Source organism: Coregonus clupeaformis, chromosome 25, assembly GCF_020615455.1.
Source record: "Coregonus clupeaformis isolate EN_2021a chromosome 25, ASM2061545v1, whole genome shotgun sequence".
NCBI classification, from domain to species: Eukaryota; Metazoa; Chordata; class Actinopteri; order Salmoniformes; family Salmonidae; genus Coregonus; species Coregonus clupeaformis.
In genome coordinates, this window is record NC_059216.1 from 3,771,831 (window position 1) to 3,784,826 (window position 12,996).

Genomic DNA, 12,996 nt, shown 5'->3' on the forward strand with positions numbered 1-12,996 from the left:
CAGGGACTCCGCTTGTTCCACCATTGGGGTGCCAGAACAGAGAAGAGCTTTGACTGGGCAGAGCGGGAGCTGCCCTCCTGTAGGGGTGGCAGCTTCCTGTGTGAGGAAAGGTCGTACTCTATGAATATTGTAGAACATGAACCTGCAGGAGCGAGTCAATGCTTTGATGTTTGCAGAGAACCACAGGGTGTTGTCCAGGGTCACGCCAAGGTTCTTTGCACTCTGGGAGGGGGACACCGTGGAGTGGTCAACCGTGATGGAGAGGTCTTGGAGAGGACTTCCCCGGGAGGAAGAGCAGCTCCATTTTGTTGAGGTTGAGCTTGAGGTGGTGGGCCAACATCCTAGCTGAGATACACTACATGGCTAAAAGTATGGTGACACCTGCTTGTCGAACATCTCATTCCAAAATCATGGGCATTAATATGGAGTTGGTCCCCCCTTTGCTGCTATAACAGCCTCCACTCTTCTGGAAAGGCTTTCCACTAGATGTTGGAAAATTGCTGCAGGGACTTCCTTCCATTCAGCCACAAGAGCATTAGTGAGGTTGGGAACTGATGTTGGGCGATTAGGCCTGGCTCGCAGTTGGCGTTCCAATTAATCTCAAAAGTGTTTGATGGGATTGAGGTCAGGGCTCTGTGCAGGCCAGTCAAGTTCTTCCACACCGATCTCGACAAACCATTTATGTATGGACCTCTCTTTGTGCATGGGGGCATTGTCATGCTGAAACAGGAAAGTGCCTTCCCTAAACTGTTGCCACAAAGTTGGAAGCACAGAATCGTCTAGAATGTGATTGTATGCTGTAGCGTTAAGATTTCCCTACACTGAAATATGGCGTTTCCACTGCTCCAGAGTCCAATGGCGGTGAGCTTTACACCACTCCAGCCGATGCTTGGCATTGGGCATGGTGATCTTAGGCTTGTGTGCGGCTGCTCGGCTATGGAAACCCATTTCATGAAGCTCCCGACGAACAGTTCTTGTGCTGACGTTGCTTCCAGAGGTAGTTTGGAACTCAGTAGTGAGTGTTGCAACCGAGGACAGACAATTTTTATGCGCTATGCGCTTCAGCACTCAGCGGTCCTGTTCTTTGAGCTTGTGTGGCCTACCACTTCGCGGGTGAGCCGTTGTTGCTCCTAGACGTTTCCACTTCACAATAACAGCATTTACAGTTGACCGGGGCAGTTCTAGCAGGGCAGAAATTTGATGACCTGACTTGTTAGAAAGGTGGTATCCTATGAAAGTCACTGAGCTCTTCAGTACGGGCCATTCTACTGCCAGTGTTTGTCTATGGAGATTGCATGGCTTTGGACTCGATTTAACACACCTGTCAGCAACGGGTGTGGCTGAAATTGCCGAATTCACTAATTTGTGTATCGCCAACTCGGTGTCAGAAGGGGGGGAAGGAGAAAAGTAGTTGAGTGTCATCCGCATAGCAATGATAGGAGAGACCATGCAAGGATATGACGGAGCCGAGTGACTTGGTGTAAAGAGGAAAGAGGAGAGGGCCTAGAACCGAGCCCTGAGGGACACCAGTAGTGAGAGCACGTGGTGCAGACACAGATCCTCTTCACGTCACCTAGTAGGAGCGACCTGCCAGGTAGAATGCAATCTAGGAGGCAGTGTCAGGAGAGGAGGGAGAAGGATTTTGCAGAAGGCAGAGATCATAGGATAGAAGAGGAGAGAGTAGTGGTAGAGAGAGAGCGAAGATTGCGGCGGCGCATGACCATCTGGGTAGGGGCTCAGGAGTACGGTTGGAGGAGAAATGGAAAGAAAGGGAAACAAAGTAGTGATTGCTATCCGAGACATGGAGGGGGGTTGCAGTGAGATTAGTAGGTGAACAGCCTCTAGTAAAGATGATGTCAAGCATATTGCCTGCCTTGTGAGTGGGAGGTGACTGGGAAAGGGTGAGGTCAAAAGAGGAAAGGAGTGGAAAGAAAGAGATGGAAAGAAATGAATTGAAGTCAGGCGTCTGGCGTCTGGAGGTTAAAGTCGCACAGTATGATGAATGGTGAGCCATCATCTGGAAATTATCTTATCAAGGTGTCAAGCTCATTGAGGAACTCTCCAATGGCACATGGTGGGCGATAGATGACAACAATGTTAAGCTTGAGTGGACAAGTGACAGTGACCGCATGGAATTCAAATGAGGAGATAGAGAGGTGAGAGAGGAGGAAAATAGAAAATCTCCACTTTGGAGAAATGAGTAGCCCTGTGCCACCACCGCGACGACCAGATGCTCTCGGACTATGAGAGAACACATAGTCAGATGACGAAAGAGCAGCTACGCCTAAAACAACGCAGACTATGGAGGTTTTTACACACATCCAAACTTTTCACAGGAGCTGGAAAAAGATCCAATATAAAGAGAAAGGGGGTTATACTGCTCCCTAATATATATAGCTATATAGCCTATCATCGCCGTTGATATGCCCAGTTGCAAACAAACAGTAAAATATAGTGGATTCAGCACCACGGACAGCGATTGGAATTTCTGCGATTTGACAGTTGGGTCCAACAGAGGAAAGTGGAAGATTAATGTTTGACAAAATTATAAACAAAAAAACAATAAGAAGTCTTTAAAAATAACTACATGTTCTTAAACAGGCTTCCTACAGTCACTGACACCTTTCATGCAATAGGAATCACACATAATGAGTCCAAACGTTTCACAGAAGCTGGATAAAAATAATGTCCAATATAAATAAAAAAGGGGAAAGTCTGAATGTTTTGCTGCTCGAGATATTTTACCGCTAAGACCAGCTTTTGGTCGGTCTTAAATATCCCTAGTTGCGCTCACTGAGATTGGCATATTGGCGCACGTTGTTAAGGACACACCTAAAATATTTCCACCCCTCCCACCTCAGCGCAAGCCAGCTGATATTAGACAGGTAAATTGCAGACGCTGGCGTAAGGTTTGTAAAATGCTAGTGCGCCAGTTTTTACATGACGAAATTGCAAACTAACGTGGGTTTAACACTTGAGCCTCCTTACCACCAGCCGAAAAGAGAGCCTTAAATGTTTAAATAAACAATTATTTTTATTTCCAACGATAAAACAATAATCATATTTACCCAGACACCAGTAAATGCTCCACATTTTGATTGAGAATTCTGACCTCATTAAATTATCAAAAACATATTAAAAAACACTGTTCCTATTTTCTCTCCATTTATCAGCCCCCACTACATCTATCTGCACCCTGATCTCTCTCTCTCTCTCTCTCTCTCTCTCTCTCTCTCTCTCTCTCTCTCTCTCTCTCTCTCTCTCTCTCTCTCTCTCTCTCTCTTTCCATGGGAAGTATAGGGATTCCTTAATAGAAAAGCAGTGGATTGGAAACAAAGCTCTACTCTCTCCCGTCTGTCTATTATAGCTGTCCATTATAATGGTATTTGAGGACTGTGAGACAGACCTGGGTTCAAGTAGTATTGGTGTTCTTCCAAATACTTGAGAGCCACGCTTATGTGAGAGCTTATTTGGAGCAATGGCACTAATGGAATTGTCCCAAAAGTGCAAACTGCGCCCACCTGGCTCTCTAGTTAGGCTCAATCATATCCGGAGAGCATTTAAAATATTTCACTGTTATCAAAGTTTCTGTCCCCTTGCGACAGGCAGTACTCCCACCCCACTAATCACTCTACTGTATGTCCTCTACCCACCCCCCCTCTCACCAGGCAGTACTACCCAGACCCCCACCCTGCCCACACCATCCAGCTGATGATGGTGGCCAAGATTCAGCACTTCCTGGTTCGCCTGGAGGACGAACAGCACAAACTGAGACTGGTGAGCCAAGCGCAGAACGATTGCTATGTCTGTCTTATCCCTGTCTCCCCTCATCTACAGTATCTCAGGGCTGTTGGACAGGAGGATGCAACGTTACAGAACGTGTATGACAGATACAGTAGGAGTTTCTGGCTTGTACGGTAGGGAATCATTACAGCTCTAGTCATTTTTATTTTTATTTTTTATTTAACCTTTATTTAACCAGGTAAGCCAGTTGAGAACAAGTTCTCATCATTACATTTGTAAGGATAAGGTTATGAACTCTGAACGCTCCGAGTCACTGAATACACCCCTGCTCCCTCCTATCTCCTCTGCAGGTCTACAGTATGACATCATGAAGGCTACCGATGGCAACCAGCACCCCTTGACCTCTGACCTCATCAGGATATTGGAGGAGTGTCAGGTGGAGATGGACTGCGCCTAGCAACCCGCCCTAGGTAGGGGATTTGAGAAGTCCATGGCTGTTCAGAAAGTAGTACATGTTGTTGTATTGCATATGATGGTGGTGCAGTGCTGTGTAGGTCATATGACATGATATGTGGTAATAAAAGGGTAATTTCCTGGAGCTACGGTACTTTGTCTTTATTTGTTTTCTTTCTGTTCCCTGTTGTCCTAAATAACCCATTAAGCTCACAGAGACGTACTCTTTAACAGTGTGTGTGTAAGCTGGGTTCAGATATTTCTTTGTGTGTGTGTGCATGCGTGTGTGTGTTTGTGCCATGTGAGTGTATGCTAGTGTCTGAGGCTGTGTGTTAGTTGAGCAGAGTGGCCTATCGGTTGCACCATCTTGTCTCTCTGCATGACTCTCTCACTCATACCTAACTTTCTACTTCCCCTGTTAAACCTTACACAAACCTTAGGCAAATCTTGTGTACACTGATAACGGAATTTCTCACTGACGGCATTACTCTGTGTGGATGAGACAGTTGGAACACAAAAAGGAAAATGCCGCACACTGCTGCTCATGCTCCCAGGTGATATTTATTTATAAACGTTTCCACCCTTAGGTCTTCATCAGGCAGCCATATCCCAGGTGGGGGTGGAAGGTCCTATATATAGGGGCAGTAACACAGTGACATCACTTCCTGAAACAGGAGGTAAAAAATGTATAACATAGGTTCACTATATTAATATTCAATGTATCAAAATATATGATCATATACAAGGAATGCAATCAATATTTACAGTAATATACATACAATATTCATACAATGTTCAATTAGGATATTTTTAATAACACACAATTTGGACATAATGAAACTATAAAAAACGGTTTCAAGTCAAACTCCTCGGCCAAGAGGAGACAGTGTGTTGAGCCTGTGGATCCAGAAAGATTGCCTTTGAAGAAGTTTCCTCTCAATGTCCCCTCCCCTGCGTGACATCTTGACCATTTCTATTCCAATGTATCTCAGAGAACTAATAGGATGTCCAGCTTGTTCAAAATGAACAGCAACCTGATTTTTTGTCTCACCTGTCTGTATATTGCTGCGGTGCTCACAGATCCGTGTCTTAAGGCTTCTGCAAGGGATTAGCCTGCTGATGGTGGTGATGGAGCTGTAGCAGACTGACTCACTGACTGACTGTGAGATCTGAGCTGTGGATGGTGTTTCTAACTGGTCATTCACTCAGGGTGTTCCTCTTGTATAGGTTTACAAAATTCCAGTAATTCACAAAATTCCATGGTTTTCCAGGAATCCTGGTTGGAGGATTCACAGATGTCCTGCTTACTCCCTCGTAACTCCAGGATTTCTGGAAAACTGGAGAATTTTCAGAAAGTTACCAGAATTTTGCAACACTACTCTTGTAGCTAGCTGTGTTATTATGGGTCTTTGTAATGGTCTTACCTATACATACATCTTAACAGGTCTCTTGAGGAAGAGGTTCAGATCTCAAAAGGTGAATGTTGGCTTCGCCTATAGCAATTGAATCATGTCATGTCATTAATGACAATAACACACACCCTCTCATATAGTATTGCTTTAGCATGGGACCTTTGGTTTGTTCACTGACAGACAGACAGAGAAACTCACAGGTTTGTACTGAGGGTAGTGAGAGATCTAATGGTTCTATTCTCAGATTTGATCCATCCATCCATTAGCTAGCTAATATGACTTGAGGTATATACTATATGTGACCGATTGGTGTTGTATATACTATATGTGACCGATTGGTGTTGATGCCTAGGCTTTAGCTCAGTGGACTAACACAGTCTTGTGACGCACAGACAACACAGGGTCAAACCCAGTCAGTCTAAAATATCTGCCTGCTGAATGTGGAGGACAATGAAATAACAAGATCACCCCCCCCCAGTCTGCTACACAGATCCTGTGGGAGCGGCAGAAGAGAGGGAGAGGGAATCGCTCAGCCCACATTAAACCTCCCTCACAGAGATATGGAATTACATGGAGCGATACAGCATCAAACACAACCTCAAAATAATTTCCTTCCTCGTCTGAACTTATTTTATAATTCAGCTATCCTGTTAATGAACTTTGATAGTGGATTAAATTAACTGAGTCATATATAATTACATTTACATTTTAGTTATTTAGCAGACGCTCTTATCCAGAGTGACTTACAGTTACTGAGTGCATACATTTTTATTTTTTTTCATACATGTGGGCAGTCTGCAAATGACCAGCTTTTACTCAATAGGAATAGAGATTGGTTTCAATACTACAGCAATGCAACAAAAAAAACATATCTTCCTAAAGCAGCATTTCCCAAACTCTTGCACCACACAACTGATTCAAATAATAAAAGCTTGGGGGGAGAATGAGAGAACACTTTTCATTTGTCCATCATTGGATGTGCAGCACTTTAGCTACAATAAGAGAAAGACAGAGAAAGACAGAGAAAGACAGAGAAAGGCCCTATTCTTCATCCGCCAATGGGACTTCAATTCCCTCGGACCCCTGTCCACCTCTCCAGCTCTCCAGCTCTCCAGCTCTCCACCTCTCCACCCTTCTTTCCTCTCCCCCTTTCTCCTCTCCCCCCCTTTCTCCTCTCCCCCTTCTCCTCTACCCTAGTGAGTGATCAAAGCAGGGTGTCAGAAGCAACACTTCATCCAGGAGCTGAGAACATAGCCCCATGGTAACCCACCAGAGGTCTATACACACACACACACACACACACACACACACACACACACACACACACACACACACACACACACACACACACACACACACACACACACACACAACACACACACACACACACACACACACACTCTATTTCTCTTTGAATCTCTGTCAGTGGCGGAGTTATAATAACAGCAGAGCTACACTGAACAGAAATATGCAAGATGTAAAGTGTTGGTCCCATGTTTCATGAGCTGAAATAAAAGATCCCAGAAATGTTCAATACGCACAAAAAGCTTATTTCTCGAGAATTTTGTGCAGAATTTTGTTTACATACCTGTTAGTGAGCATTTCTCCTTTGCCAAGATAATCCATCCACCTGACAGGTGTGGCATTTCAAGAAGCTGACTAAACAGCATGATCATTACACAGGTGCACCTTGTGCTGGGGACAATAAAATGCCACTCTAAAATGTGCAGTTTTGTCACGTAACACAATGCCACAGATGTCTCAAGTTTTGAGGGAGCAGGCAATTGGCATGCTGAATGCAAGAATGTCCACCAGAGCTGTTGCCAGAGAATTGAATGTTAATTTCTCTACCATAAGCCTCCAACGTCATTTTAGATAATTTGGCAGTTTGGCAATTTGCCAGCCCAGAACCTCCACATCCGGCTTCTTCACCTGCGGGATCAGCTGATGAAACTGTGGGTTTGCACAACCAAAGAATTTCTGCACAAACTGTCAGAAACCATCTCAGGGAAGCTTATCTGCATGCTCGTCGTCCTCACCAGGGTCTTGACCTGACTGCAGTTCGGCGTCGTAGCTGACTTCAGTGGGCATATGCTAACCTTCGATGGCCACTGGCACGCTGAAGAGGCATGCTCTTCATGGATGAATCCCGGTTTCAACTGTACCGGGCAGATGGTTGACAGCGTCGTGTGGGCGAGAGGTTTGCTGATGTCAACATTGTGAACAATGATGGCAATGGGGTTATGGTATTGGCAGGCATAAGCTACGGACAACGAACACAATTGCATTTTATTGATGGCAATTTGAATGCACAGAGATACCGTGATGAGATCCTGAGGCCCATTGTCGTGCCATTCATCTGCCGCCATCACCTCATGTTTTAACATCATAATGCACAGCCCCATATCGCAAGGATCTGTACACAATTATTGGAAGCTTTCACAGTTCTTCCTGCATACTCACCAGACATGTCACCCATTGAGCAAGTTTGGGATGTTCTGGATCGACGTGTACGACAGCGTGTTCCAGACTTCGCACAGTCATTGAAGAGGAGTGTTATTCTGTCTCTCACTGTTCAAATAAACCTACCATTAAAATTATAGACTGATCATTTCTTTGTCAGTGGGCAAACATACAAAATCAGCAGGGGATCAAATACTTTTTTCCCTCACTGTACACTCCAATTCAATCTGAGGATTGTTGAGCACGGTAACTGTGGGTAGGCAACATTAAGAGAATAAAATCACAACACAAATTTACTCAAATACAATCCTTTATTTACAGCAATCCTTGCGTCACTGTCAGATTCTCAGTCCGTTTCTCTGTCAGAAGTGCTTCTGCTGACAAAGTTACACACAGACATGGGTCGGGTTGAGCAGGCACAATTAGGAGGAAACGTTTTTGGTCCAACTATTTTAGTTTCCCATTTCAAAATGGTTTATTTCCCCCTGTTTGTGCCTCCTGAATGCACGCGCTCACACACACACACACACACACACACACACACACACACACACACACACACACACACACACACACACACACACACACACACACAGTAAGGCCTAGCTAGCATGGGATGGGACTTCGGGTCAATTCAATTTTTATTCCGTCTTTTCAGGAGATGTTTTGGCTGAATACCATTTCCCTTCCTAAAATTGCCTGAATGTAAATGGAGTTGAGGCCAACCCTTCTAGCTACAGTACCTCTCTCACTCCCCTCAGAGACTGTACAACCAGAGAAATAGATTTCTCTACAACACACCAGACCCCCTGACAACCAAGATGCCATGACACCGGAGTGGGACGTTTCCATGGGTCGACCAGGGTGTATTCAGGAAGGTGAGACGTTCAAAACTTCGCAGATAGAAATTTAACAAATAGAGTGGACAAAATTCCCTGTCCTACAAGACAGACAATCGTATATCTGTTCAACATGATACATTTCCATGTGCAGGTTTTGAAACACCATCCTGAACGTGACCGCTGGAGAGTACCATCATCAACAGGCTCCAGGTTGAAGATAGGAACAGATCTAGGACCAGATTACCCACCATGAGTCCTAATCATTAACCATTAGAGGGTAGAGCACGAAACTGACCTTAGATCAGCCTCCAGGGACAACTTCCTCCTACTCCCATCAATCAAACAGACGTTTCCCATCTCAAATGAGGACGTAACAGGTGGAAACAAAAAACAGCGGAGGAAAAAGTAAAATATCTAAAATAAAAATGCTAGTGTCTATATGTTGGAATATACCTGCATATGAAATGGGCTCAGCGTATGTACAATTCTTTTCTGTCTATTTTTTAAATGCATAGTAACTTTGCAGACCATAAATTATACAATATAAGCAACTCTCTGTTCCAGCATGTCTTGAGTTAAATAAGATCCTTCATTCATGACCATGACAGAGGGGCGAGGTCAAAGGGTAAAGGGCAAGGGACATGACCTCCCAGGGGAGGGGTGATGATAATAAGATAATACAAATGATACATTTGATGTTTACACAACGGGTGGGTCTAATCCTGAATGCTGATTGGTTTAAACCACATTCCAGCCTGTGTCTATTCCACAAGTTACCACCGGCTAAATGTATGATGTTAAAATGCCTATTTACTCTGTTACATTTGACTTCGTCTCGGGCCTAACAACACCTGTGCCAAGATATCCTCCAAACACCGGCTTCTCGGGGCATTATCACTTAAATAAACGCCTTTCAAAACACCCAAGGACACCGTACATAATACAATAGGATGATGATAAGATGATGATGAATAAGAAGAAACATTTGTGTCTTAAAGTTATTTTAGGAAACAGGCTATATATGTATATAGTTATACAAACATTTAGATCTGAAATGGTCTCAAGCACTATATATATATATATATATATATTTACAAAATATGACCAAAGTGAATGCACCATGACAGTGGCACCAAGCAGAGTGAATGGGTGGTTTTCCTCTACCCTCATATTTAGTTCAGATTTACGTTTGTGTTTACACAGGCAGTCCAATACAGATTTTTTTTTTTTACCTAATTGGTCTTTTGACCAATCGGTTTCAGCTCTGAAAAAGATCTGATGTGATTGGTCTAAAGACCAATTATTGGAAAACAGATCAGAATTAGGCTGCCTGTGTAAACGCAGCCTTAGACCTATAGAATAGGACAACTTCACTTTAACCCATTAATCATATACAGTGAGGGAAAAACGTATTTAGTCAGCCACCAATTGTGCAAGTTCTCCCACTTAAAAAGATGAGAGGCTTGTAATTTTCATCATAGGTACACGTCAACTACGACAGACAAATTGAGAAAAAAAATCCTGAAAATCACATTGTAGGATTTTTTATGAATTTATTTGCAAATTATGGTGGAAAATAAGTATTTGGTCACCTACAAACAAGCAAGATTTCTGGCTCTCACAGACCTGTAACTTCTTCTTTAAGAGGCTCCTCTGTCCTCCACTCGTTACCTGCATTAATGGCACCTGTTTGAACTTGTTATCAGTATAAAAGACACCTGTCCACAACCTCAAACAGTCACACTCCAAACTCCACTATGGCCAAGACCAAAGAGCTGTCAAAGGACACCAGAAACAAAATTGTAGACCTGCACCAGGCTGGGAAGACTGAATCTGCAATAGGTAAGCAGCTTGGTTTGAAGAAATCAACTGTGGGAGCAATTATTAGGAAATGGAAGACATACAAGACCACGCAAGATCTCACCCCGTGGGAATCAAAATGATCACAAGAACGGTGAGCAAAAATCCCAGAACCACACGGGGGGACCTAGTGAATGACCTGCAGAGAGCTGGGACCAAAGTAACAAAGCCTACCATCAGTAACACACTACGCCGCCAGGGACTCAAATCCTGCAGTGCCAGACGTGTCCCCCTGCTTAAGCCAGTACATGTCCAGGCCCGTCTGAAGTTTGCTAGAGTGCATTTGGATGATCCAGAAGAGGATTGGGAGAATGTCATATGGTCAGATGAAACCGAAATATAACTTTTTGGTAAACTCAACTCGTCGTGTTTGGAGGACAAAGAATGCTGAGTTGCATCCAAAGAACACCATACCTACTGTGAAGCATGGGGGTGGAAACATCATGCTTTGGGGCTGTTTTTCTGCAAAGGGACCAGGACGACTGATCCGTGTAAAGGAAAGAATGAATGGGGCCATGTATCGTGAGATTTTGAGTGAAAACCTCCTTCCATCAGCAAGGGCATTGAAGATGAAACGTGGCTGGGTCTTTCAGCATGACAATGATCCCAAACACACCGCCCGGGCAACGAAGGAGTGGCTTCGTAAGAAGCATTTCAAGGTCCTGGAGTGGCCTAGCCAGTCTCCAGATCTCAACCCCATAGAAAATCTTTGGAGGGGAGTTCAAAGTCCGTGTTGCCCAGCGACAGCCCCAAAACATCACTGCTATAGAGGAGATCTGCATGGAGGAATGGGCCAAAATACCAGCAACAGTGTGTGAAAACCTTGTGAAGACTTACAGAAAACGTTTGACCTGTGTCATTGCCAACAAAGGGTATATAACAAAGTATTGAGAAACTTTTGTTATTGACCAAATACTTATTTTCCACCATAATTTGCAAATAAATTCATTAAAAATCCTACAATGTGATTTTCTGGATTTTTTTCTTCTCATTTTGTCTGTCATAGTTGACGTGTACCTATGATGAAAATTACAGGCCTCTCTCATCTTTTTAAGTGGAAGAACTTGCACAATTGGTGGCTGACTAAATACTTTTTTCCCCCACTGTAGTTACACCCATTCCCTCTATAGTAGTTATTATGATGTTTCCCTAATGGTATTATTTTCTTCTAGCATTTTTTCCTCCATCCATCTCTCCTCCCTTCTAGCTGATGTCTCTCTGTACCTCTTGATCATCTTTACACCTTGACCAATCCGGCCCAGCGCGTGCCATCCTGCACATGTTGATTTTGTCTATCCCCACCAGACGAGATCATGACACGCAGGGCAAAACCAACTGTGAACCAACTGTATTCATTTAGGGACAGGTCGAAACACATGAAACATTCATGGACATTTAGCTGGCTTGTTGTTGTTAGCTAATTTGTCCTGGGAGATAAACATTGGGTTGTTATTTTACCTGAATTACATATGGTAAAAAAAATTTGCTGGATCTTTCTCGAATTTTGACCCAGTGTCATACAAAATTGTGTGTTTCTCTACTCTGACGATTATTTCCCAGATAAAAGGGGAAACCTAGTTCATTTTTAGTTAGTTATTTTTGATGATTCTCTCCTCGTTCATCTTTCAATCACCAACGTGGGTTAGTATGCTTGTGAAAACCAATGAGTAGATGGGAGAGGCGGGACTTTAATCGTTTCGAGCTTCTCGAAGTTCTATTTTAGCGGCTGGCTATGCGGACGCTTGTTCATGTGCGAGAGCAGTTTGGATGAAATTATTGAAGAACATGTATGTGTAACCGTAACCTTAGCAAGCAGTTGCTTATCAACATATTGTTTGTTGATAGTATGACATGATAGTAGAGCATCTACAGATGGACTATCCAAACTATCCAAATAAAGTGTGACCATTTATTTTGCAACCCTCACGCACGCGATGTGGAAAGTCTAGTCAGGGTGTTAGTGGGAGGGGGGATGGGTGTGTGGTAGGCCCGAACCCCAAACTGAATACTTTGGGTGCCAAAACCATAGCCCGAGGGGTGACAAATAAATCAATGGACCATAAGAGAAACCATATTTTGGCTTAGCGTTCCCACCACCACCATTCCCCTGTCTGTCCTTACAGATGTAGAATCTTAATTTGATCACCCTGTTGCAGGATAACTTTCCTGCAATGCAGGACATTTTAAACTTGTAATGTATTTTAGGTTTAAAAAGGCTTCTG

The 12,996-nt window shown here is 43.6% G+C and overlaps 1 protein-coding gene across 1 annotated transcript in view; it reads left to right on the plus strand.

Annotated features, from left to right (window-relative positions):
- smyd3 (SET and MYND domain containing 3) overlaps positions 1–4,288 on the plus strand; it is a 157,361-nt gene extending 153,073 nt beyond the window's left edge. The window contains 2 exon segments of the mRNA XM_041848467.2: positions 3,669–3,777; positions 4,103–4,288. Coding sequence (XP_041704401.2) covers positions 3,669–3,777; positions 4,103–4,201 — 208 coding nt within the window. The 3' untranslated portion in view covers positions 4,202–4,288.
- The last annotated feature ends 8,708 nt before the right edge of the window (positions 4,289–12,996 follow it).